This window comes from Alligator mississippiensis, chromosome 10, assembly GCF_030867095.1.
Source record: "Alligator mississippiensis isolate rAllMis1 chromosome 10, rAllMis1, whole genome shotgun sequence".
In the NCBI taxonomy this organism is placed as follows: Eukaryota; Metazoa; Chordata; order Crocodylia; family Alligatoridae; genus Alligator; species Alligator mississippiensis.
The window spans coordinates 59966526-59993764 of NC_081833.1; the positions used below are offsets into that span (position 1 = coordinate 59966526).

The 27239-nt window shown below is 41.0% G+C and overlaps 2 protein-coding genes across 7 annotated transcripts in view; one reads left to right on the forward strand and one right to left on the reverse strand.

Annotated features, from left to right (window-relative positions):
• Positions 1-7441, reverse strand: part of ANKRD27 (ankyrin repeat domain 27) — a 76871-nt gene extending 69430 nt beyond the window's left edge. For 5 of the 6 annotated variants that reach the window (XM_059713841.1, XM_059713842.1, XM_006260871.4 and 2 more), the window contains exon 1: positions 7385-7441. The gene's annotated coding sequence lies outside the window, so the exon portion shown is untranslated. Of the gene's footprint in view, positions 1-7322 lie in introns of all 6 variants that reach the window. The other variant, XM_014595585.2, reaches the window with a different exon arrangement.
• Positions 7442-7448: 7 nt separating this feature from the next.
• On the forward strand, positions 7449-12351 carry RGS9BP (regulator of G protein signaling 9 binding protein). The gene has a single exon (XM_014595577.3). The coding sequence runs from the start codon at positions 7579-7581 to the stop codon at positions 8290-8292; it is 714 nt and encodes a 237-aa protein (XP_014451063.1). The 5' UTR covers positions 7449-7578; the 3' UTR covers positions 8293-12351.
• Positions 12352-27239: the final 14888 nt, after the last annotated feature.

Here is a 27239-nt window from a genome sequence, read left to right on the forward strand (position 1 = left end):
TCCTTCCCTCTACCCGATTTGTCTATAATAATTTTAAAACATGATATTCAAGTAAATTAGAAAAAGTACATAATCAACAGCATTTAAATAATGGTTTATGCATTTTCAGAACTGGTTGTGCAATAGTTCCAGTAACAAGAGAACTCTTGGAGGCTGTATGGGACCCAGTTCTATTACAGCTGTGGTTCTCAGCCTTTTTAGGACTCAAGAGATGCACCTCAAAGTACCAGCTCTTAGGTTTCACTCAGTTTGAGTACAGAAAAATTTATAGCAATTCTTCTGTTACAAAAGAACTCGGAGCACAGCAGGTCAGAAATAGTTCCCATTTGAAATCTCTGCCTTTGCCTTTATCTTGTGACTCATGTATAAGTGTTTGCACACTTAAATCCTAACAGTGCACAGCAACCTGTTTGAGAACTACTGCATTATTAAAAAAAGCAACACCTCTTACAATTTTTACTGTCATCTTATTGAAAAGCTGTAATTACCTTAGTACCAAAGCAATGGCAAATAGCTATGCATCAGATCCAAGCACTCAGACCGTCAGGATATACAACCATGAATTCCCAAATGATTGTTTAGCTTTCTCCTATGCAGAGGTGTTTGTATCAGTGCTCCAAGTAAAAAAATCCACCTTTATTCATAAGGTGCCACAGAACCAGTTGCAGTTCTCACCAGAGACTCTAGATTTCATACTGCTGCAAGTACCAATGCATGTTTTAAAGTCCCTTGGGAATGCTTTGTAAATGTGAGATTTCAACTGTTAGAAATATGGGCATTAAAATGTCATGCACTTATTAATATGCAACATTGTCACTAAACTCTTGTTTATTATACAAGTGTTGTAGTTGGGGAAGTTCAAACTACACCCCAAACTTTGTTTGCCTGATTTTTCTTTTTAAAAAAATATCTTCAATATATTCTACTCCAATACCATATTAAAAGACTGAACACTGCAATATACTGTAGGGGTTAAACAGCTCCCAGATCATAGAACTAAGGACTAGGATGCATAATGCAGTGCATTTCATAGGCACACAAAAAAAAACCTGCTCTGAAGTAAGTAATCTTATTAATCACTAGCAAACATGATAAAAGCACCAATCCTACACTTTACCCTAGTGGGCTTTTATAACTCTCACATTTAATTCAGGCAACTGCAGGGTTTGCCATATATTTAAACTCTGGGTTTTTTTACAATACTATCCCAGCAGTGTAGGTTACCAGTTCCATCCACAGAAACTGGTATCCAACCATGAAAAGACAGCACAACATCACATTCCTGTGTTTAGGCTAGATGCCCTATTAATTTGGTGTTAAGAGGCCTAAGTCCATCTGGTAAAGACACTACTCCTGTTTAAGTTTAGTATACAGACATTCATTTCAACTTAGTCAAGTAAGCTTCCATTATTTCCATAACAAATCAATAAAATCAGAGCTGTACTGCTTGGCAGCACAGCAGACAGTAAGGAGACAGGTAATAAGTAATAAATTAGATTCAGCAAGAGTGATGCCTGAACCTCAAGAAGATCAGTTTGGATGCTCTTTTTTTGGCATAAGTACCTGATGTAAGGTTAGTCTTGCATTAGGCAACGGTGCTAGGCTCAGAGCTGCTTAAGAAGGAAGAACTAGTTCTTTATTTTTGAAAGGCATGGCAATTGAAAACAGCATTAAACACCCAACTGTTAATGTGAAAGTTTAACCAGAAAAACAGTTGAAAGGCTGAATGCATCTCTGAATTAATCAGCTCTCCATGAAAGATGAATATTTACAGAAAATATTTTTCTTTTTTAAATTAGTGTCAAGAACAAGCTGTTAAAAAAAAAAAAGTTAAAGCATTTATTAACTTGGACATTTTTCCTTATACTTGGAGTTATTTCTGTTATCAAAATTTTCCAATCCCAATTCAAAAGATCCTAGAGTCAGCATTTACCAAGATCCCTGCCAGACGTTAGATTTGTTGCACATTATGGGTGAATACTGGCATTACAGTTTTGTCAGGCAACTGGCCACACGCTTGTTATTGCGGCATACTTCTGTCACAGGAGTTGCTGTTCCAATGAGCAACTCTGTGGCTCAGCATTCATTTCTATCCAGAGAAAAACAGGTTTAACATCTGGCATGTTACCATTTGTGGTACAATACTTGCATGCCACATGCAACAAATTTAATACCTGTCTGGGACCTATGCCATCAAGTCAGTTAACTCATTTCTGTCTTCCACTAAAAATGCTAAGGAAATGCAAATATGGAAGATTTGTTTCTCACAAGAGACACCAACGCTTACAGAAAGTCCAATTTTTTTTTTTATTTTTTTTTTTTGTCACAAAGACTCAGCCCTTCACAAGATATGGCTTTGAGGCATTTTTCACCCCATCCAATTCATGGAAACGTTACAGGTTTGCCAATTCATTTCTTACATTATGTTGTGTAGGAGTTTATCATTATCACTAGTCAGCCACTGCTTCAACAAGTTTTTCAAGAACAAAACGCCACCATACACAATACAGTTGACTACTGAATGTCAATAGCAGTACAAACAAACCAAAAAAGCAAACCCTGGGAGGGAAAGGGTTGATATTCTACTGGACCACGCAGTTGGGTCCAGTAAAAGATAAACACTGCTCCCCAATATCCTTGCCTCCCACATTTCCTGGATCATCATGGCTATAACATCACTCCAAGAACAACTAATATTAATAAAACTCCCACAGCAAACAATCCTGACCACCATCTTACCCTCAACCAAGTTATAAGTGATGACTTGGCAGGCCTTGCAGATCATAACATTTGTCAACTCTGCTATGGAACTCTCTCCCCAAAAGAGGAGTCTACACAAGGGTTGGTTACATAAGCTCTGAACTGAGGTCACTGTAAGTCACTGATGGAGGCAGAAAAGGGATTTCAAAACATCATATGCACATGCACACAGGAGGTACTGACCTGAATAAGACTGTTTAATAAGGGCATGACAGAAGTATTACTCTCCTAACCTAACTAGGAGGCTACATTAGCCATTACCTAAACTTCTACCTTCCATGTTACCACAGAGAAACTAAAAGTGCTAATTTATGAATAACTTCCTCTTTTTAACAGAGTTATGTTATGCATTTATTTGAAAGTAAAATTAAAAAACAAAACAAAATAGCAGGGGTGTGTGCATGCACACAGGATGGAGTCAAATTTATTATATGTAGCAGTGTATTAAATTGCAGGAAAGCTAGACAATTTTTGCATAAATATCCATGGAATTTGCTATCTCCTGGATGTGCTCCAGCAGCCCCACCGCTCAGCAGGAGTTGGTGGAGAGGCCCTGGAAGGCAGGAGGAGGGATGAGGTGGTGGCAACCATGTCTGCTAGCTGACCCTTCTGCTCTTTGTGCTCCCCTGCCAGCCAGTGCTTCCTCCCCACAGAATGGGCAGGCTGCAAGTCTGGGCTGCAGCACAACGAGGACTGCTGGCTCCCACTGGGGCACCAGCATTTTATTTTTATTAAGTTGATTTAAATTGATTTTATGGATAATCCCAGACTTTGCAGTTTCTGTGGAATCATGAAGTGAGTAAACCCTAATTATATGTTAGTCAACATCCTAGATGAACAGAAATCAGTTTGTACAACCAAGGAAAACCCAAGCTTCCTTGAAAAAGGGAAAGGTTCTGCTCTGCAACCAGCCCATTATTCTACAGTCCACAAGCTCTCTTTTTTCCATTTTGAAGACCACTCTATTACTCGCTTTGCATACCAAGACACTCACAAGGCTCTCTCAACTTTAAACCCAGTACAGTCAGTCCTCAGACTTGCAACATAACTGGTTCCTGAAAACTGTGTCTTAAGACAAAATACTGCAACTTGGAACAGTTTTCCCCATAGGAAACAATGCTATAAACGGGAACTGATTCAGGCCTGATACCCTATTTTCACCAAAAATAACCCAGAATTTTGTACTCAATTATCAATGAAAAATATAGCTATATTAATGCATTTATATTATAAATAGCAATCATATTGATTTGGAAGGACTTCTTTGAGGTGACTTTGCTGGACTTTTTGAAGGGCTCTTGGTTGGACTTTGAAGCAAAAGTAAAGGGTAGGTGGGAAACAAAAGTAACTTACTCCCTCTCCCTCCCCCCAGCTTCTCAGTCTTGTGTGTTCCCTTAACGCTAGGAAATATACATTTTTTTTTCCCCCCCAGAAGTTGCAACTCTTACAGTGAGGATCTCATTTAAGTTCAAAGGAATTACACTGGTGCAACCAGGAAACCTATGGGTTTACGCAAGTGTTAATGAGGACATCCAAAGGCAATGGGATTGTGTAGGTGTAGCTGACAATGCAAAGTCATTATTAATACTGATTAAATGCAATCAATATGAAGCTTTACTGCATTCTCTAGACTGGGAGTTAGATGCACACATCCCTACTTGTAAACTGAGTGAGTATACTTGATCCATGACTCACAGAATTATGTTAATGGCAGTATTTTTACACAGACACTTTTCAGAGTAAGACAGAACTTTAGACCAGTATTTCTATTCCCTGTTGCACTAAGGTAAGAGTTCCACAAGAATGCGTTTTACTTGGCAAGAAACACTTCAGTGCTAGATTACCGACTGCAAGTCCCAGACACCCAAATAGACCCCACTCATCCAGAACACAGAAACAAAGCATTGAATTGTCCAGAATGATTTCTACTAGTCGCCCTCAAATGTACCTTTCTGGGTTAGGAGCACGCACAGTAGGATTAGGCAAGAAAAGCTTCCCCTTCCAGGGAACACTACCAACATGCCACATTTTTATTTTAATATAAAAAAAATAAAAATTAAATAAAAATTTAAAAAAAAATCAGCAGATAGCCAGAACTAACCTGTATGCTTGTCACCACACTACACAATTTGCAGGCACATGACAACCAATTTGCTTCATCATGAAATTAATTGAGATTTGGAATATCTGAAGAGAGCTAGTCAAATCTTTATATAAAAATCTGACTAGTGTACAGAGCCTTTAAAATAGGGAGAAAATTATTTTTGCTTTTTTTTTTTAAGCTACCACCTTTATTTTCCACACCAAACAGCCCTCCCAAAATAAAGTTAAATAAAATAAATAATTAAATTTAAAAAAAAAAAAAGGCTCTGAACTTTCTAGACTAGACAGTCAAAAAAGGAGCTGTTCCTCCAAATATCAGTTCACCTGAAGCAAAGTTTATTCCTCTAAGAAAAAAAATCCCCTGTAAAGAGGCTGCTCAGCTAAAAAAATTAAGAGATTTGTTCACTTATTATGGGTATGGGACCAGGAAAACCATTAGAAATAAGGACATGATATTTGAGCATAAAGGAGTATGCCTCGAGAAGGGTATATATTCCAAACATACATTTGCAGGAGAACCTTCTCCACAATCCCAGCACTCAACAGCAACTGTTGTAAATCTTTCCACAGAACTAGAAAGTTTCTCCTCCTACACATTTACCACTGCCTTACCCATCTGTAAGGATTTCTCATACTGCATCACATACACAAATACTACCTGCAAAATGACTTCAACCAGTCAGCCCCTAGACAGAAAAAGTATCAACATTTATCCTTCAATTTTAAGCATGTTAAGCCAGTCACCTGACAGATTAATATTAAAGCAGTTACTGTATCTGTTTTTCTGGGTACTGCCTGCCATCTGACATTGGTTAGTGGCACTTACACTTACGTGGCTATTCAAAATAATCCTTATTCTTCCACAGGAAAACGTAGTTAACATCTGTTATCAAGCATCTAACTATAAGCCATGTTTGTTGTTGCTTTTATTGCAGGTTCCCGGAACAACATTAAGTTTCTTAGCAAGACACATGCACAAACCTTCAGCTAATTGGTCCCCCAGGTAGTTTCAGATGAGCTGTGCCTATTAGGAGTTCTTGATGCACTGTATGGGTAGTAGCTTGTTACCAAAATACAGACCATTAGCAGTCACCCTACAGGTACAACATCAAATCAGAAGCTTAACATCACTCAAGTCACAAAATACTTTGATTAGCCTTAGGCTTATCCCTTATCCACCTGACTACAGCCATTATGCAGGAACACATCCTTGCTTGCAAGGTCAAATTCATCCAGCATGATTTCATCATAAGAGATTCCCTAGTTCTTGACTTACTTTACTTAAGTACTGCATCTGAATTGGTAGGCAGCTACTTCATATTGGGACTTCTTAGCAGCATATAGAAGGAATAAAGATGCTGCTCTAACACAGTGAGCTCACATCAGAAGCCAAACACTATGTACAATATATAGTATTTATCTGTTCCCCTGTGATGGCATTCCTCACAGGAATGCCTGCTTGGTAAATGTATAAGGTATATTGCACAACAGCGTCATACAAGTTAAGGTACAGCATAGTGCTCTGGACTCACAATTTAGCAGCTGTTCTATTTTCAGTTCCTCTTAAGAGACAAAACACACACCCACCTATCACTGCAGCATATGGGTAGTGGCAGGATACCCAAACCTCTCTGACTGGGGAAGAAAACAGCACTGCCACAATATGCAAATACAAAGTACAGCCAGCACACACTGCTTTCTTGCTCGTTAGCAATGAGCACTGGAGTAGGTCACATCACTGCACCACACTTTTGCACATGCACTGAGGGAAGACTTAAAAATGCAGAGACAGAGCTCTTCACCAGAGAGCTACACACATGACCCCGCTTTCATTAACCAACTCGTCCAGGAGATAAAGAAAAGCAAACTCGTTCTTCCCCTGCAAGCCCTAAAGAAACATATTGCAGAGACTTATTTCCTGCATCGCAAGACTGGGTAAAGACTGATTTAAGACTGGGTGACAACTACAGCACTTTGAATCTGTTCACCCGTGTCCTGCTCGATGCCTCGACAACCTGAATAATGCTGTCACAGAAGCACAGGCTTTCCCGCCTGCATCCCAGCCTCTGCCTTCTTCGCTCTCCATCCCCTCCGGGCACAGCACAGCCCAACCGCAGACACCTCCTCCGCCTGATGAAGGTTGCGGACCCCCGAAGACTTGCCAGGAACGAATTCCTCCAACTCTTTGGGTCGGTCTCATAAAGGAGACCAAGAGCCTCGCCGCCCTGCAGGAGCTGCAAGAGGTTTCTTCACCCATGGAAGACGGGCCAAGCAGCACGGACACGCGGGGGAGGGGACGGGGTTGGTTTCCCTGCTGGAGAGAGTAGCAGCAGCGGCTGCTCTCCGCCCTGCCTCCCCCCTGAGGCGGGAGAGGCCGCTGCTACTGAACCAGGACCTGACCCCAAGCGGGACATGCGTCCTCCCCCCCCCGCCAGCAGCCCCCCACCCCGGCTACTTACTCAGAGCGGCCCCATGGCTCCGCTTGCCGCCCCAGCGCCCCCCTCCCCGCACCGCGGCCTACCCGGCTCCGGGGCGGGCTGAGCCACTGAGCCGCCGAGTCTCGGCAGCTTCCACTGGGGGCGGGGCTTGAGCGGGAGGGGGGCTTCATAGGGCCACTTCCTGCCCGCGCCACGTGACCCCACGCCATATAAGGGGCGGCGGCGCGGGCCGGGCGGCAGCATGCGCGCAGCTGGCGGTGGCTGAGGCGCTGCAGCTATGGTGAAGGAGGAGTGCAAGGCACTGCTGGATGCGCTCAACAAGGTGGCCGCCTGCTACCGCCACATGGTGCTGACCATCGGGGGCACGGCGGACTCGCAGAACCTGCGGGAGGAGCTGAGGAAAACCCGGCAGAAAGCCCAGGAGCTGGCGGTGGCCAACAGGAACAAGCTGACCGGCGTGCTGAAGGACAGGACGGTGAGCAAGGAGGACAAGGCGGAGTTTGAGAGGCTATGGGTCATCTTCTCCACTTGCATGGAGATCCTGGAGGTCGACATGCGGCGGGCCCTGGAGCTGGGCCACGAGTTCCCCCTCAACGTCCCCAAGAAGCACCTGATCCAGACGGGGATGAGCGGGGGCACGTCGGGGGTGGCCGCCCGCGCCATGAGCGTCCAGAACATGAAGTACGAGGCTGAGCACAACATCGACGTGGTGGATTTGAAAGACCTAGAAAAGGAGATCAACCAGGTGGGGGAGATGATGTACGAGATGGAGATGAAGGTGAACGTCCCCCACTGGACAGTGGAAGCCAAGCAGGACCCTGGGGCTGAACTGAAATCCACCGTGAGCATGGGCGCCTCCTCCATGGGCATGATCTCTGTGGAAGAGAACAAATCCTTCTGCGATATCAGCAAGGTTTTGGCAGGCGTGATTTTCTCTGCGGTGCTCATCATTGCTATCGTCCTGGCAGTGTGTGTAGTAAAACTCTCCTAAGGTGGCCTCGCTGCTCGCTGGTGGGGGTTTTTTGTGTGTGGCACAGTTTGTTTCGGGAAGGTCTCCTCCTGGAAAAGCTGAGAACTGAAATTGTGACTTTAACACACATGCGCACCTGAAAAACCTTTTGGGTTGCATATTGATATTGCGTACCTAGGGTTTGTGCACTTCTTTTAGCTTTAAAGGGGGATAAGGCTGTAGATCAGTCTGCAGTATAAGACTTGTTCTCTGGGCTGGTCATGGTTAACAGGACAGAGCCCCAGGGTATTATCGGTACTGGCTATAAGAGGGATTTGTCTGCTATTAATAGATGATGATTCCCAGTAGCCTGAATTTCTTGTTCTTCAATAGGTTCTGATGTCTGTGGCTGGTCCCATGTTTACAACATCTGGGGAACATCCCAGAAATTGGGGATTAGGGTGTATGTATATAGGGCAGTATTGATGGAGTGATTTTTTTTTTTCTTTTTTTTATTTTTTTTTTTGCTTCCCTCCCAAAACGCACAGGTTTTCTGCCACAAAAAGAAATGAGTAAATCCTAGTAAGAAGATGTAAACTATCTATTTTTTACCTTAATCTTTAGTGGTTTAAGTCTAGGAGACTGTGCAATGTTTGATACCAAATACTGTCTGTAGGTTGGCACTGCTCCTACAGAATCCAGTTGCACTTCTTGGTCTAGCATACATTAATAACCACTGTAGTAATTCCAGAACTGCAGAAAAGGATGGAGAGCAATTTCTGCAGAGAGAGATTAACAGACTTCATCCTTCTCTCCTAAATTCTTTTTTTTTCCTTGCAGGAAAGCTTCTTGCCACTTTCTCAAATCTTTTTTTTGCACTAGCTAACAAATATAAAATTCAGTATTTCCCTGAAGTCAGACAGCAGGGGACTTTTTATTTATTTATTTTTATTAGATTGCAGTAAACTAACAAAGTTAAACCTGACATTCCAGTTTGCCTGCCTCAAATCCTGTAGCACTAATAGAGGTCTAATCTCACGTGGATGGGCAGGGATTGTGCAGCTCTCATTTGTGGTAAGAAGATTTATACATGTATATACAGGACTAAAGGAAAATGGAACAGCAGGGCTCAGTCCTCCATTTCTTTCTTGCCTGACTTCAGGTCCCTCTGAAAAAAGTGGCCACTGCCCAGTTGACTCCAGAATTGGTAAAAGTGAGTGGATACCCCTGTAGGGTGGAGGTCGGGAGGTAAGGGTGGAAAAACAAAATGTGAAAATTGACTTTGACTTCTTTTTTCTTTTTAACTGCTTATGCTTTCACTTCTGAGAGCGCACTTAAAATCTTGGAAGATAATTCCTATGTGATCTTGCACCAAAAGCATACATCACTTTATATTTTATATTAATTTTATTTTATGTATGTATGTATTTGTATTTTTAAAAAATCAAAAACAGAAGGGATTTGAAGGCAAACCCATTCTGACCCAAGTGAAAATCTTTGGGCATGCCACGAAGTGCCACAGATGTGCATGGCACTTGACAGACAAGTCCTTGTGCTATAAGGTTAACAATGCAAATGATTTATGGCTCCCTTGTATTAAAGATTAAATGATTAAAAATTGCCAAGTGTAGACAGATTGGTCAGATCTGTGGAGAACAGTAAAATATTGTGAGGTAAATAATAAGATCAGCTTGGCACCATGCTTTTACATTTTTGTGAATCCTATGAATTAAATGTATTATGAAAACTATAAATAACTTTGTCTGAAAAATAAAACTTTTATCTTTTTTTAAACTGAGGATTACTAGAGATTAATTTGAAAATGAGTTGAGTCATGTATGTCACATAATAGGGACATGGATGGATTTGGCTCAATGTTACCATGCATTTTGCACATGGATCCAGCTCAGACTCTTTTGGCGGGGAGGGTGAAATTGCAGCTACACAGTTTGTTTGGGGGGGTTGTTTTTTTTGTTTGGTGTGTTTTTGTTTTTTAATTTAAAGTATTACATTTCACCAACTCCAAAGGGATGTTTCTGTTTTTGGTTAACTTTTGGGTACCCAAAAGTTAACCAAACTATTGTCAAATACAAAACAAGCTTCTGTTTATGGTGCTATTGCTTCAGTCTATTTAGATGCAGGCTTGCAGAAATTGCTGTGCATTTTAATTAGGCTGGAGTTTTTCTTTACAAGGTTACAGGCTACCCCCACCTTTCTAGAAAACTTAACAAAAGCTGCAGGAAAATCTAACTCTGGCTTTGGATTGCTGCCACAAGTCAGTAGGGATTCAAAGGTATTGTTCACTGTTTGCACATTCACATCATTCAGTTTACAAAGAACTTGATGAAATCTAGGTCCTCATGTATTCCTTGCACACCTCATGGCTTTCTTTAGCTCAACTGATTTTGGTGGACACTTTAAATGTCCAAGGATAACTATCTGGTAGGTTAAATAAGTGGTAATACATAACAATTTATGCTGTGATATCTTAAAGATCTGAATCAAGTATGTAGTTTGTGTACAAATGCTTTAACCCTAAACAATTCCACATATTAACCTTAGGTTCATTTCTGAATGAGTCATAAATGTGTAGTAAACTGTGATGCACCATATTCTCTTGCTTTGAGTATACAGGATCCAGTCATTCACATTTTCACATGAGTAGTCCTTGTAAGTAGTCTCTCTTACTCTAGCCTAGTTGCTTGTGCAAATAACTTGAGACACTAGACTATAGTCTGAAGAGATGGAAACTCCTTTGTCACAATACATACTGCAGATATACATTTCACTGCTTTGCCTGTTTCTTAACAATATCGGGCTTGTCAGATGGGCTTGCATTTAAAGAATGTGAGATTAAAAGATTTAACTCGAAGTCTAACAGGATTGATACCTTCTAACTAGCTGATATCCCCAGAATTTAATCTCATCTGAAGTGAAATGCAACAGTATAAAGGATGTGATATGGGCCATGAGCAAGTGCACAGACCAAATCTAAATGATTAAAAAAAAAAACACCCATTCAGAAGACATTTCCCCCTAAAACTTATTAGAGTACAGTACTTTACCTTTTTGTATAGCTTTTTCTGGACTAAATAATGGTTAAACACCACTGCTTGTGGCTATACTTGAAGCCATCAAGGGACAGATCCTAATCTCAGCACTACATCTAAATCTTTGCCTGTGCTCCTGCTCAAGTTGGTAGCAACCTCTAGCCCAGTGGTTCTCTTTCCCCCGCCGTGTGCTGCTGGGAGCAGAGTGCAGCAGTGGCTATGGGGTGGGGGAGCTCCCAGCACGTCTTGCCATTTGTGCGCAGCGCCACGGGCATTGCCTCTGTGACCCTCATTTGGGTCCTGACCTGAGGTTGGGACCTGCTGCTCTAGCTCCTTCCATATGGATATTAACCTCAAAAGAAAGTTTTGAACTTCATTCTTGCTGCTACCATAAACTTCTCTTTATTAGTGTAGACTACCTTCTTGTAAAGAAGAACTTTTACAAATAAAAATATTTAATTAGGAGAATGATGTAGCTTCTTGGTGACCAAACTGAAAGACTTCAAATAGAAATTACAACTTATTTATCCACCTAAAACCTTTTACAATAAAAATATGATTTAAGCTATTACATTGGTTTTATGTGGAACAAATTTAGCCTGTTTTAAATTGGAAGCCTGTTTGCTTTAGAGCCTTAGTATTTCAGTCTAGGAATGAATGAACTTTGAAACTGGGATTGGAAAGGGAAATGGAGAATATTTTTGTAAATAAAAATAATAATTACAAAATAAAGCTTTAAAATACTTTACATTAATGGTGTGAGACAAAGAAGTATTGACTGTGATGCTGATCAGGGTCTACAAGTGTTGCTGTGTGTTCAGTAAAGAAGAAGATGCACTGTGATTAATTTATATCTTGGGTTCTAATTTTAAATACTTGTCTTATCCATATTGCATATCCATTTTGGTATGAGTCTGTGAAACACTAAAATCTCATATCTGAATGAAGCAACTTTGTTCTGCTTGTGCATGGATGACATTTTCTATGTTTGGAGTAAAACTTGTTACTGTCACCATTTATAATTCAAAATAAAGTATGTTCTTATAACTAACTAGTTGACTTGGAGCAGTAACTTAAGAAAAACCCAAACAAATAGCTGAAAGATGTCTGAAGTGTAATATATATTTGGACAATGAGCTCTTTAAACAAGATGGTCTAGTCCAGTCTAAGGAATATGACTGCTCTCAAAAAAGTAATTTCTGGCTCCAGATATGTTACTATTAATTTATTAAAACAATGTCAAAGCTGTTAATTTATCAAAACTATTACTATTATAAAAGCAATCTCGCTGCCTAGGATATTTAAAACTAGGGTGGACTAATAAACCATTGATTTTTAGGGCCCAAATTATCTACTCCTTAATTAAGCAATGGATGAAGATATTAATGGGAATGGGTGAAGATAGCGATGGCAACCAAGGGCCTCTACAGCCTATAGTACTAAGTAACTCACTGACTTAAGCAAAGCTCTCATTGACTGAAATGAGTATTTTCTTGTTGGCTTTTATGCCCACAAAAGTAGTTCCTGTTACACAAATAACAGCAACAGCATCTAGATTCTAAACTTGACGGTATTTATTCTGAGACTCCATTGCAGTGCACAAAGTACTTGCTTTTAGCCTAGTGGAACAGACTTACCAAGTGGACACAGAATACTAATCAAATTGGTTCATCTTATATTATAACATTGACTACAGCATGAACCTTATGTTAACATGAATTTGAGGTAGATTTAAATCTTAGCATTCAATATATGGAATTCTGTAAAATATTATCTAATCTGAATTAAATTATTATTTAAAATAACAAAATTGAGCAAACTATGTAATGCCCATTATTTGTAACCTGAAATGTTATTAATAAGCTTTTCTAAAAAAAATATACTGAAGAATAACCATACACCTCTATTTAAATGTTTATGAAACTCCTAAACAACATACTTACCCTTCACAGATGTTCATTATATAAAAAGACATTTACGAAGACGGTTGGATTATAATTCTCTAAATGCGTTTGCGCAATACGATTATGTTAGTCTCTTAATGCAGGCTGAGTTCTGAACAGAGCAGTTCAGACAGAGACAGAGTATGTCTACCTCTGATCAGTTATTTGCTGTTGTAAGAATAAAGTAAAAGTGGGATTAAGGAATGAACGTTACATCTCACATGTATTTGAGCAACAGCGGAGAAATCCTACTGATAGCTTTTTCCCAGTGCTGGATGGATGAAAGAAGGCAGAATAAAATGTGGGGCAAATATGTAAATAATTTTGTGACAGTCAAGCATGACTTTTAAAAATATTCTTACACTATTATATGATCTTTATATTGTATTTAACTTGGGACCTTTCTTGAAAAGGACTTTGGAGCTCTAGTTTTACTGTTAGTAACACTCCCCCCCCCCCCCCACACACACACACACACGGGAGTGGGGGTAGGGGGATGGGAGCATCAGTGCTCTGTGAACTGAACTATCTTTTTCTGATTAATTTAGTACAAAATGATTTACATCTTATGGACTTCACAATAGACTGGCTCCAGAAGTTTCCTAGAAGCTGGTCCCAGAGGGTCAGATTTTTGCACCCCTTTTGGCTGCCCAACACTGCTTTGATGATGCACTGTAGATGGAAAACTAGTGTAACTAGCTACCTGGGAGTTTGCAGTGTTTAAAATTAAACCTCAGATGAAATACTGCTGATCTAAAGGCTTTTTGCATCTTATCCTGCTGCCCAGTGTGAGTGGCATTCAGAAGGAGAAGTTGTGGTTGGGTTGTCTTTGCAACTACATGGGAAGTCAGATGTGAATTACAAGAACACTGAATGCTAGACTGGACTTCAATGAGGTCTAGAATCCAAGGTTGGCAAAATATAGATGCTCTGTCCTTCCAGATTCATGGCTCATAATCTGGACTAGAATGCCTATTGTGGCATCCTGCCAGTGAGAGAACTTCTGCTAGAATTTCTCTGACTCGGTATATAAATGTTTTGGCCTTCTGTCTACCTTGAGATTCAGTCTAGTCAACATGGTATTTACTTAGTAAGACAAATCACTGTCAACAGAATCCATGCATACTTGTCATGTAACAGGGACATTTTTTTTTTTAACCTTGACCTATGTCATGTGATAGGAATAAAAAAATTCTAATTGAATCCCTAGGCAGCATTCCAGCTTTTTGCTGTACTATATATAATTTATTAATATATAAAATTCAGCCATTACTTGTGGCCTTTTTAATATACATAGGCAGCTGCACTATTGCTGATGTCATACATTTGGAAATGGAGTGTCAGACCACAGATATTGTTGGCTACAAATGTCCAACTCGGGATCCTTCAAATTCTGGTTTACTAGGCGGATTGAAACACTGTAATGAGTTAAATCATAAACCTTAGGGCTGGTCCTTCCACACACACACACACACACACACGCTAGCAAGCTACAAGAGTCAGGTATACCTATCCCACAGGCTCTGGAGTCTGTTGTTGAGGCTTTTTTCAGTGTGGTGTTATCTTCCAGAAGGGGGTCACCAGCTGGTCCTTCTGGCTGGACAGGTCGGGTGCTGGTCAAGTTGGAGATCAAGAGGGTGCCACTGAGAGTCACTTTTCACTGCTTTTTATCTGTCCTTGGTAGACTTTGGTGACTCCCCAGTTTTCAGGTTTGCCCAATCCAGGGGTCGTTGACCCTCGTGGGACTTCCCCCCTCGGTGGCTACTGGATGGCATCTGTCAGCCCCAGGGGTGGTCCACATGTACGTGCAGGTTTGGGAGTCCGTTAATGAATTTTGAATAGGGCTCTGGGAGCAGTCGATTTGGAGATATTCAGCCCAAAAGTTGGTCCCCAGCATTGATTAACTCAGGCCAGGGCTTCTAGCCCTTGATCAGTGACATTTAGAGATGTCCCAGTTGCTACATTGTCTTCTATTGAGTTCTTCCCTTGGTTGATCTGCAGTTTCCTTAGGTGTTAATTACTGCCTGCTACCATGTTACACATTCAATCAATGATTCACTGGCTCTTTCAGGGGCCAGCCTGATACAGGGAAGGGCAGTTTGATTCCTGCCCTTGTTAACATTGTTACAATGTATAACTTACTTATGAAACTAAACACATTTAGTTGAAAGTTGAAAGGTGAGGAGTATAAAATATAAGGTACAAAAGTAATGCCATGGTACACAAACAGATAAAAATACCAAAATACAAGGGGAGATACAAAATGCACACATACAAATTTCAAAACAATTCCTTATCTTAAAGTGAAAGAGAGAGGAAGGAAGAAAAGGTAGAAGAGGAAAAACATATCCAAGGAGGGGAAAGCAACTGCAGGCAAGAGGAAAAGGGGCTTTCTGCTACAATATCACTATGCTCGTTTAAAGATAATGGCATTTTAAAAATAATAACTTTGGGTTGGTTTTATTTGCCTTTTTTGAGCTTTGATGATTCACATTTTCTAGGTTTTCTCTAAATAAGGGCTAGAAGGTGCTGCTTTTTTTTCACTGGGTTATTCATTGGATGATCCAGCACATGAAGCTGAGGGCCTTTGCTTGTGCCACACCACAGCTGGGTGGGCTTTGCCAGTACCGTGCCACAGCCAGACAGGTGGGTGGTGGCTTTGCCTGTTGTGTGGCTGGGTAGCAGGGAGAAGCAGTGATAGTGGTCTGGGTCAAGAGTGCCAGCCCGCTAGGGACTCAAGCCAGATTCATCCAGCCCACCACTCCAAAAAGCTTGCCTACCTGTGACCAAGAACAGTTTCAAAATTATTATATTTTAATTATTTGCATAATCCTGAAGAAACTATCCACACAAAACATAACCCCAAAGAGATTAAAATATAAAGCTCAAATACTTTTGATTTACAAAATGTCTGAGTAAGATTGAGCTTGTGGAAGTTAATAATCTGTTATTCATGTACTTGTATAAAACATTTTGCATATATAGTCAAATATATTGTTGCACTTTTGACTTCAAATACCATTCTTTTACTGGGCCCAGTCCTACAATATTTACTTACTCAGGTATTATTTATGCATACTAATAGTCATTCAATTAAATGGAAAACTTTACATAAAGAGTATTTGAGTAAAGTTAATAGAATTATATCTATAATTTGCAATTTGCATGAGAGAAATAATCCGTTATGCCTTGGTTGGAAATAGAGCATGTTTCCCATCTTGTTAATGTTATTCACAACCCAGTTTTGTGATCTACTTTAATTTAGCTAGAATATGATTTACTACATATCTAGCTAATTGGCTTTCACATGTAGGCACTCACCACAGTGTTGACCACAGTATAAGAACCTTACATGAAATAGAATCAGTTTTAAATGATTTTACATTTATGCATATTTGCACCTCAAATTCCTCTTTGGTAAAAATATTTAAAAAGATTATTTTCTAAAAGAAAACATGAGCTATATTTTTTATAACATAACAAGAGTTTCATTACCTGCTGACAGTCAAATCCATCTGTGGGGTAACTGCTTTACTATAGTGGGTTTTCATTAGGAATGTATTTGTCTTGAGAATATTTTCTTATTAATGGTAATAATCAGTGGGTGCGTCTACACATTCATTAATGCACCGTAGTTACATCACATTAAGTTTAGTACTTAACCGAGTACTAATTCAATGTTCAGTAACTCACGCTACTGAGCAGTAGCACCAGTGCACAGGTTTTTAGTGATGCTAACTGTGCAGTAGCCTAATACTACTGAGCAGTGGCATATTAGCGTGGTTTTTGCCCAGCATGCTACTGCACAGTATTATTAAGCTACTGCGCAGTTAGTGTCTTGTGCCCAAAGTCTAGTTTTTTTGCTAGTTTCTGTAACCATCTCTGCATCTTTCACTGAATTTTTTTTTTTTTCCTTAGTCATTCCAACAAAATCATTTTCAGGATAGTCACTTTACATGCATCCTTTACACCCCTAGGTACAAATAATGGTCTATTAGTACTAGTGTGCTACTGTATTCTTGAGGCAAGGTTTTTATGTGATATCTTTAACTGGACCAACTGTATGGTTGGGAGAGGTTGTGAGAGCAGGAGGCCAGACCCTTCAAGAAACCCAGAGCTGGGGACCCTGAGAAAATCCTCTCTGCTCATTGGAAGAAAGCAGCGAAGCCCCGTAAGGGCTGGAGACTCACCTTGTGGCCCCACAGGGATGGCAGCAGCAGCAGCAGAGCAGTCAGGATCTTGTGCACAGCCCTGCTGTATTAGCTTCTGCTCTTTGCACATTGGGGGATGCCAGAGACCCACTGGTAAAACCGGACATCCAGTGGGGCCGGCAGGAAAAGCACGAGAGGCACTCGCATGGATCCAGGAGCAGAGTGGCAGCAGTGGCAAGCTGAAGACTGGCGAGGGAGCCAGGGGTAGAGGAGTCTTCACAAGCTGGGTGCTCAGAGGGGCACCTGGTACAAGGTACTATAACAGTGGGAGTGGAGGATGGGAGGGGTTACCCTCAGAAACTTCAGCCAGGACGGGTTCAGAGAGAAGGTAGCTCTCACTCCACACTGATCCTTGAGGTGGCTGATGGCAGCGTGTGTGAGAGTGATAGTGCTGACACAGAATGAAACCAAGGGTTCACAGTTTGATGGTACAAAGCAACCAAGTTGATAGAGGGGGAAATCCCAACAAATTGAATGAATGGAGCTGAGACCAGACAAGTATTTACAGAAGTTAATTTTGTTTATCAAGATTTTTATTAATTAAGTTTCTACAATTGACTGCGATGCTTGAGTCCTAATTGGTCTGGAGGGGTATCTCCAGGAGATTAATTTAAGTATGATCTATGTGCAATTAATTAAGATAAAGAACTAGCAGATGGAATTAATCAAGCTGTAATTTGAATTAAAGCACTGACCACTGTGAGTATATTGCTAATAGAAGACATGACTGAGAGAATGCAGGTGCTTCCATTCAACGACAAAGAGATGACAACACCTTTCCATCCAGCTGGCATGTGGACAAAAGGAAAGGTGGCCCCGTAGGGAAGATGCCCCCTTAACAGCAAGGAACTTCCCTCATACTACACAGGAAAAAGACGTGGCAGACAAAATGGGGAGAGTAGCTCCTGAGTATGGGAATGCACTACTTTTCAAACTGTCGACCTGGAAGGGACCTTGGAAGATCATCAGGTCCAGCCCCCTACCCCAGGGGTGGGAAGTCAGCTAGGGTCAAAGGATCCCAGCAAGATAAGCATCCAAATGTTTCTTAAAAGTGTCCAGAATAGGTGCTTGCAGCACCTTCTGGGGGAGTCTGTTCCAGGCCTTGGGGGCTCAGACAGTAAAGAAGTTTTTCCTTATGTCCAGCCTAAAACGGTATTGCAGGAGCAATGTGACCGTTGGACCTTGTCGTCCCTTGGGGTGCTCTGGTGAACAGACGTTCTCCCAAATCCTGATGAACACCCCTTATGTACTTATAGGCTGCCACCAAGTCACCCCTGAGCCTGCGCTTCTCCAGGCTGAAGAGTCCCATAGCTCATAGCCTGTCTTCATAAGGCTTCTTCTTTTGCCCTCTGATCATGCACGTGGCTCTCCTCTGTACTCTTTCAAGCTTCTCCACGTCCTTCCTAAATTGTGGAGCCCAGAATTGGATGTAGTACTCCAGCTGCAGCCTCCCCAAGGCCAAGTACAGCAGGAGGATGACATCCTGGGTCTTGCTCGAGATGCATTAGTAGACGCAAGCCAGAGTATTGTTTGCTTTGCCAGTTGCGGTATCGCAGGAGCTGTTATGTTCCTTTTGTGATCAGTCATGACCCCCAAGTCTCTTTCAGCTATGGTGCTAGCAAGTGTAGCATTGCTGAGCCTATAAGTGTAATGCTGGTTTTTTCCCCCCCAAGTTAGAGCATCTTGCATTTCTCCGTATTGAATGCCATCGGGTTTTCATCCACCCACCTTGCAAGCCTATCGAAGTTGGCCTGGATCACCAACCTATCCTCAAGTGTGGACACTCTTCCCCAAATTTTGGTGTCAGAAAATTTAGCCAGTCCACTTCTGACACCAGTGTCCAGATCATTTATGAAGACATTAAAGAGTACTGATCCAAGAAGAGAGCCTTGGGGGACACCACATGTCACTGAGTGCCATGTTGATTCGGTTCCGTCAACTACCAGTCTCTGGGTCTGACCTCAGAGCCAGTTCCCCAGCCATTGGACTGTGGAGTAGTCAAGGCCACAGTTGCCCAATTTTTTTCATAAGGACATCATGGGACGTCAGGTCAAAAGCTTTTTTAAAGTCCAAATATATGATATCAACCTCCTTCCCTTTGTTCAGGTAATGTGTCACCTGGTCATAGAAGGAAATGAGATAGGTCAGGCAAGACCTACCCACAACAAACCTGTGCTGGCTATTCCTCAGAATGTTGCCTTCTGCTAGCCTGTCCAGAATGGTTTATTTGATAATTTTTTCCAAAATCTTCCCAGGGACTGAGGTCAAACTGATTGGCTTGTAGTTTCCCGGGTCTTCTTTCCTCCCATTTCTTGAAGATGGGCATAACTTTGGGCCTCTTCCAATCTTTGGGTACTTCCCCAAAGTGCCATGAGTTCTTAAATATCCTCGCCAGTGGCTGCGCTATGATGTCTGTCAGTTCTTTTAGCACTCTTGGGTGCAATCTATCCTGACCAATTGATCTCTGGTGGTCCAGCCTCTCAAGATGCTCCCTCACAAGATCCACACCAATGGTGGGCATATATTCATCCTCACCCTGGTCATCCCACATCACGTTCGGCAGGGTGGTCCCTTTGGGCTGGTGAAAAACTGACGCAAAGCAATCATTAAGCAGATTGGCTTTTTCCTGGGTGTCAGTAGTCAGCTGCCCCAGCTGGTTTAGCTGGGGTCCAATGTTGCCCTTGTTTTTCTTCCAACTCCCCACATATCTGAAGAAGGACTTTTTATTGTCCTTGATTCGTGTAGCCAGATGGAGTTCAGCTGCAGCCTTGGCTTTTCTAGTTCGCTCCCTGGAGGTGTGGACCAGTGCAGTAAACTCCTTCTTAGTGGTGTTTCCTGTCCTCCAACTATTATACGCCTCTCTTTTTAGATGTAGGAGGTCCATGTTGAGCCAAGGGAATTTTGAGCTTTTTTACCACCTTTCCTATGGATTGGGATGGACTCCCCTTGTGCTTCCAGGATTGCTTCCTTAAGGAGCAACCACTCATCATGAACTCCTCTCCCTGTGAAATCACGGCCTCTCAGGGTCTCAAGGACAAGCATCTTGAGCTTATGAAAGCTACCATCACAGCTACAATAACACTCCAAGCCTACTAATATATTCTTCTTACTTAGCAAGAAAAGTCTAGTAATAAATTTGTACTTAATCAGTCCAGTGACCCTTCCTACACCAGCAAGAATTCATTCACTTAGTCAATATTGTATTAGTTATTTACAGCTGTGATGCAGAGTGCAACAAAACTTTAATCTTTTACCAAGTGCACTGTTAAACTCCTAAATCCTCACTAATCATTCTACAGTGTGAATAAAATTAGGGATAAAACCCCTGCTGTGTGAACTGATTTCTGGGAGGGCAATCTAGATAAGTACAATTTTTAAAAGTTTGTACTCAATAACCAGAAAGTGCAGTGTATTATATGGCTCTTCCACTTCTTTGTCCTTATATCTGAACAAATAAAATACTTGAATCTTTTATAAAACATAAAGAATCCACTAACAGGGGCCCTTACAGCTTATTTACAAGCACCTATTTTATCCAATATTCATACAATTAAAACAGACTACAGGTTTTCCTCGCTTTGTGTGGGTTCAGTATGTGCAAATTCGTTCTTATGCAATGACCTTTTTTACACCAAAGATTAATTATATGCAAGGTGAATTCACTCTTATGCGACTGGTGTGGTGGAAGCCCGCAGTCAGCTGCTTTGTGTGGTGCACTGTGGGAGTGACGTGCATTAAAATAAAGTCTGTGTGGATCTGTGCTCCTCGCTCGTTGTCTGCCACACGTGTTTCTGTAGTTGCCATCCCCATTATGGTAACATTTACCACCACCTTGTGCTTGTGTGTACTGTCTGCTGGTGTTGTTGGCTACAAATGTCCAACTCAGGATCCTTAAAATTCTAGTTTATTAGGCGGATTGAAACACTGTAATCATAAACCTTGGGGCTGGTCCACACACACACATGCACACATGCACACACATACACACACACACACACAGTAGCAGGCTACAGAGTCAGGTATACCTATCCTACAAGCGCTGGAGTCTGTCGTTGAGGCTTCTTTCAGTGTGGTGTTATCTTCCAGAAGGGGGTCGCAGGCCGGTCCTTCTGGCTGGACAGGTCTGGTCAAGTTGGAGATCAAGAGGGCGCCACTGAGGGTCACTTTTCACTGCCTTTTATCTGTCCCTGGCAGACTTTGGTGACTCCCCAGCTTTCTGGTTTGCCCAATCCAGGGGTCATTGACCCTCGTGGGACTTCCCCCCCTCAGTGGCTACTGGACAGCATCTGTCAGCCCCAGGGGTCGTCCGCATGTACGTGCAGGTTTGGGAGTCCGTTGATGAATTTAGAATAGGGCTCTGGGAGTGGTCGATCTGGAGATATTCAGCCCAAAAGTTGGTCTCTGGTGTTGATTAAGTCAGGCCAGGGCTTCTAGCCCTTGATCAGTGAGGTATAGAGATTTCCCGGTTGTTACACTGTCTTCTATTGAGTTCAGCTTCCAGGTGATAATTGCTGCCTGCTTCCATGTTACACATTCAATCACTGATTCACTCACTCTTTCAGAGGCCAGCCTGATACAGAGAAGGGCAGTTTGATTCCTGCCTTTGTTAACAATGTTACAATGTATAACTTACTAAAACACATTTAGTTGAAAGTTGAAAGGTGAGGAGTATAAAATATAAGCTACAAATGCCATGGCACACAAATAGATAAAAATACCAAACTACAAGGGGAGATACAAAATGCACACATACAAATTTTAAAATACAATTCCTTATCTTAAAGTGAAAGAGAGAGGAAGGAAGAAAAAGTAGAAAAAGAGAAACATCCAAAGAGGGGAAAGCAAATGCAGGCAAGAGGAAAAGAGGGCTTTCTGCTACATTAGAGGAAAAGGGAGCTTTCTGCTACAGTGTAAAAGTGGTAGAAATGGGTCTGGGGGTCAGTACAGTCGAGGTCTTGGAACGTATCCCTATTTGTTACATTATAAAGTGGGTTCCCTTTATGCCAATTCAAGTTATGCGCCACTTTCAGGGAACGCATGGACAGCATAAAACAAAGGAAACCTGTAGTCAGTCTAATTTTCTGTCTCGTATACGAATACTATGCTTCAATATCAAGGAGACAAACCTGCAAGGAAATATTAAAAACAAAACAATGTTTTTGGCTTTTTTCCTTAATTAACAAAAATACTCTATTTTATAAATTCTTCTTGGTCACATGGTGTTGTATTTAGATCACCTAATTGAGAAGCAAGGCTTATTAGGACAGTGACAGGACTTCAATAATGGAAATACACTGTTTCCACTTCTAGGCCCTACACGTGCAGACCTAACTTGGGTATCTCCACACAGCGGTGCCTTACTTACTGCAGTATAAACATAATCACTGTTTGAATAACACTCAGTAGTTTTGTACTTTAGACCAAGGAGTCTGCAACTTTACAGCACACAGGCCAGATCCAGCCTACACAGGCATTGGATCCACCCTACAGACATGAGGCTTCTGTGGCATTTGGTGGCAGGAATTTCAACTGCAGGTGCTTTCCCTATGTCACCATGGGGATAAATGCAAGCTGTGAGAAGGTCCTATCACCTGCCTGGCCATAAATCATTGACCCAAGGTGGTTCATTATGGAAAAGGTTGCAGTTGAAAAAGGTTGCCAAGTGCTGCTTAGACTGTTGTGACTTATACAGAGATTACTATTGGTAGATCATGTTAAAAATGTAGCTTATGCGATGACAATGACCTACACTATTCTCCATTAGGATTTCTCAGGGGACGTATTATGAAATAATCACCACCTGTTCCAGAGATATTAGATACTGAAATTTTGCCAGAGCAAGACAGCTGCCTATAAGTACTGTCCTGGCATATTTTATTGCAGATTCAGAAAGTATGCTGTTCATTATCTATACATGAGTTCTTTTTGCTTAAAAGTGCTTTTACACTTGAATAATATAGCATAATGGATTCTGAATCTTTTTGATCAGCAGAGTCTAGATCCTGTGCATGTTAAGTCTAGGAACACCTCACTAGTTTATTAATATTTCACCATCTAAAATGGATCTTAAGAGGAAGCATATTTCATAATAAGATGTGCGGTGAAGAGAAGAAAAGAGAGAATTTAAATAAGGGTACAAAAGGCAGAGAAATCTGATATTAATTCTCTGATTTTAGAATCAAAATAATAGAAATCAGACACATGAATAGATTTTAAATTTCCTGGGCCCTACAATACCAATCACTAGTGAAACATGTAAATTGAGACAATATAAAAAAAAAAGGCAACCAAGGTGACCAGCTGTTCTGGTTTTGTAGGTATGGTTTTGGGGGGTGGATTTTTCTATGTTGGCTGATAAGACAGAAGTCGGTGTTTAGTCCCAGTGGTAGCATAATCAGCCACTTGGCTGACCTTCTACAGTCTGCAATCTGCTATCCTACCATCAATGAGCTTGTGTCTCGGCTGCAACTTACAGCATCTCACCTATGAATCTTTGCGCAACTCCTGTGCAAACTGGCAAGTTCTGGGATTTGGGATACTTTAAGTGCCAATGCATGCAATAATTAATTGAAAAAGTTCTACATGGGAACGCAAAACAGAAATGACAAACACTTCAATTAAAAGGAGAATAAGCTGGGCAGCTATCATTAGCAGGCATAGAAAGCTGGACATTTGACAGAGAGAGGCTGAAAAAATGGGGACAGATGGGAGAATTCACAAATAGGCGCCCATCCTATGTAATGAGTGACTGGCACCCTTCCAAACTGTCTCATCCTTTGTGACCAATTATCCTCCACCTAATATGAACCCCTCCTAGGAGACTCTGGCTTTGCACAGAAATTCAGATCCCCTTCCATTTTTTAAAGTTTAGTCATATTAAGTTTGCTTGGGCCATGATGGCAGTTACATTACTATAATTGAAAGGCACTAGAAAAAACAAATGTAAGTTTTTTTTTCAGGCTGTTTGTCTGGTGCATTGGACAGCATTTTGTGTACAGACCATTCTTGCCAATTTTTGCTGCTGTTTGTGTGGGTCTTTCACAATACAACATGAGAGAGAGAAAAAAAGTCTTAAAAAAAAAAAAGGAGCTATTAAGACCATTAAAAGTATCAGGAGGGTTCTGCGGAAGGAGTAGACTCTAAAGATACTTTTAACTATTTAAAATTAACCACATTTAAATCAATTATGTCCTTTTAATAGTAAAAAACAAATCAAACGTCTACACAGAAAGCTTCTAACACCCACCAATAAATTATTAGATTTTGCTCTAAAGAATGAGAGCTTCATTCCCTCCTAAATATACAATACATAGTATCTTATATAACTGTGAATATTCTCACAAATAATGTAAGAGTCTAGTCCTTTTGAATAATATAAATAAGAATATAAAGGCATTTTAAATGTGTTCTGGGATGCGGCACCAAGTGCTTTAATTAGCGAGCCGCACTAATTAAAAGCACCCATGTATTGTATGTATGAGCATCCCTGCATTTCCCTGCACTGAAAAAATGGTGGCAGGATGCTTTCAACTAAAGATCACCAAATGTGTTTTATTTCAAAGTGCCCCACTGCCATTCATTCTGTATGGAGATGCATGGGGATGCTGATACATATGTGGAAGGCTGCCAGGGCGCAACAATTTCCGTGTTCTAGCAGACTTCATTAATCTAGTCTGCTCGGATGTGCTGGATTTCCAGTGTGTTGGACCAGGCTCCCTGCACATGTATAGGAACCCTAGAAGTCTAGTTCTAAGCTTTTGGCTTCAATGTATTCAATGGCAATAGGTTTCACTGGTTAAATTGTGTATTGGATGAAGTATATATTTTTAACAGATTTATTTTTATTTTCTTTCTATTTCATTTACTGCCCTGTTCTTGTTCTATAAGAAGGGATAAATAAGATCACTTGATTTGCTATCTCTCTAACATTAATTATTTACAAACTAAACTATATACTATGTTATTTATTTCTTCTTTTAATAAAATATTTTTTTCAACTGCTCCTCATTTTCCTCCATTTCCATACTGTAATATTTTATCTTGTTTTTGCACTACTATTTCTCCTGGGGGTTGAAGGAAGGTTTACCAAAATGAATATTATTAAAGTTTTCAAAATTATTTACTATTCCATCCTGCTTGTCTGTTTTTTGGTTAACAGGGAGCTTTCAGTAAGTGTTTTCATTGCATTGTATTAGTATTTCTACTGGTTGAATCAGGGTGGAATGATTTATATCAAGGTCACTTAAATAATCTATCTTAATTATGATTTCAATCAGCAAGCAAGAAAACTATTTAAATAATTGTTTTGAATCTTGCCTTGCATTTGTATTTTTCAGTTATTTTCCTATAATATGAATTATTCTTATTGGTCGCAACTAAAGATAACCTTTTATATTTGGTACCTTTGCCAGGAAGATATGCTAAATATCTAAAGTAATTATTCAGCTTAATATTTTTTCAGATCCTTATTTTTTCTTTCGGGACGTTAGAAAATGCTGGATGACATTTCTTATTTAGCAGATTTTTTTTTCTCTGTAACTCTGCTTTTGGATAAAATTTGGAATCAATTAAAAATGCAGAAAATTTGCATTTTAGTGGATTTTTATTAGTTAAATAAAATGACATTAAACATCCTGGATACATAAGAAAAAAAAAACCTAGTGTTGTACTTAAAGGTAAGTGATTTATTTAGCAACAGAATTATTATTAGGAATGAGTACATTACGTGGGTTGTTTCCAGTCACCACATCCTTCATGATCTGGGTTCCAGGTTTTAGGTTAGCTGCAGAAAAACACAGATTTTCTCCTTTAAGAGAGAAAAACATGGGAAACAGTGGGTTTCCCATTGCAGGCCGACAGAGTTCCAGCCTGCAAGAGGCTGCTTGAGGATGGAGGGAACACGATGGGGGTGGGGGTGGGGATAGCTTGCCATGGTGATGTGGCTGTTGCAGAAGTCCCAGCGGTGGTGGTGGCAGCATCAGGTCTTGCCACCCTGCGTCACCCTCCCAGAGGTGGGTGCCAGGTCCTGCCTGCTGGGCCGCGGAGGCCTCCAGGGGAAGGACAGCAGGGTAGGGAGCCCTGAGCCCTGCAGTGGATAGTCCACATCCTCCCCTACTCTCCACAGGCTCTGCTTTGCTCCAGCCATGCCACCCATCAGGGGAGGGTCTGGGCTCCATGCTCCATTCTGGCTGCAGGAGCCGCCACCTCCTGTGGACTGCAGCTGGGGTTCAGGTTCTCCCATACAACTAGTCCCATAATTTCCAGGCTGTATTTCTGTTTCTCGGCCTACTGTTACTACAGCTGGGATCCAGCCTTAGACCCTTTTTTGGCATACTACCAACATTAAATAGTTAAAAACGCAAACCTGTTAATCTACTCTCACACAAGCCTTCCTTCCCTCCTCCTCAGTGCGACTGGGATGGAGTTCTCTGTAGGTGCTTAATACATATGGAATATTTGGACATCAGTAGCCTGGGCACCCAGGGCCCTGTTTCCTCAGTGGCTTTCTGAATTCTCCTATATAATTTAGCTCCAAGAGTTTGATTTTTATAATTTCATATGTCTTGCCAGCTTAACATTATTTTCTTGCCTTTCTGCATTCCTCGTAACCCTTGTAGTATGTTTAAGTAGCCTCTGTGCTGATCTAAAGATTATAATTTTTTTCACTTCTTATTTAGGCTCTTTTTATTATGTTGTTGCGATTTGCCTTGGTTTCTCTTCTAGTGCTGCAGAATTAAAGGGCAGAACATTTGGGAGAAGCACCAGAGCGTACTTCTGCTGCTTCA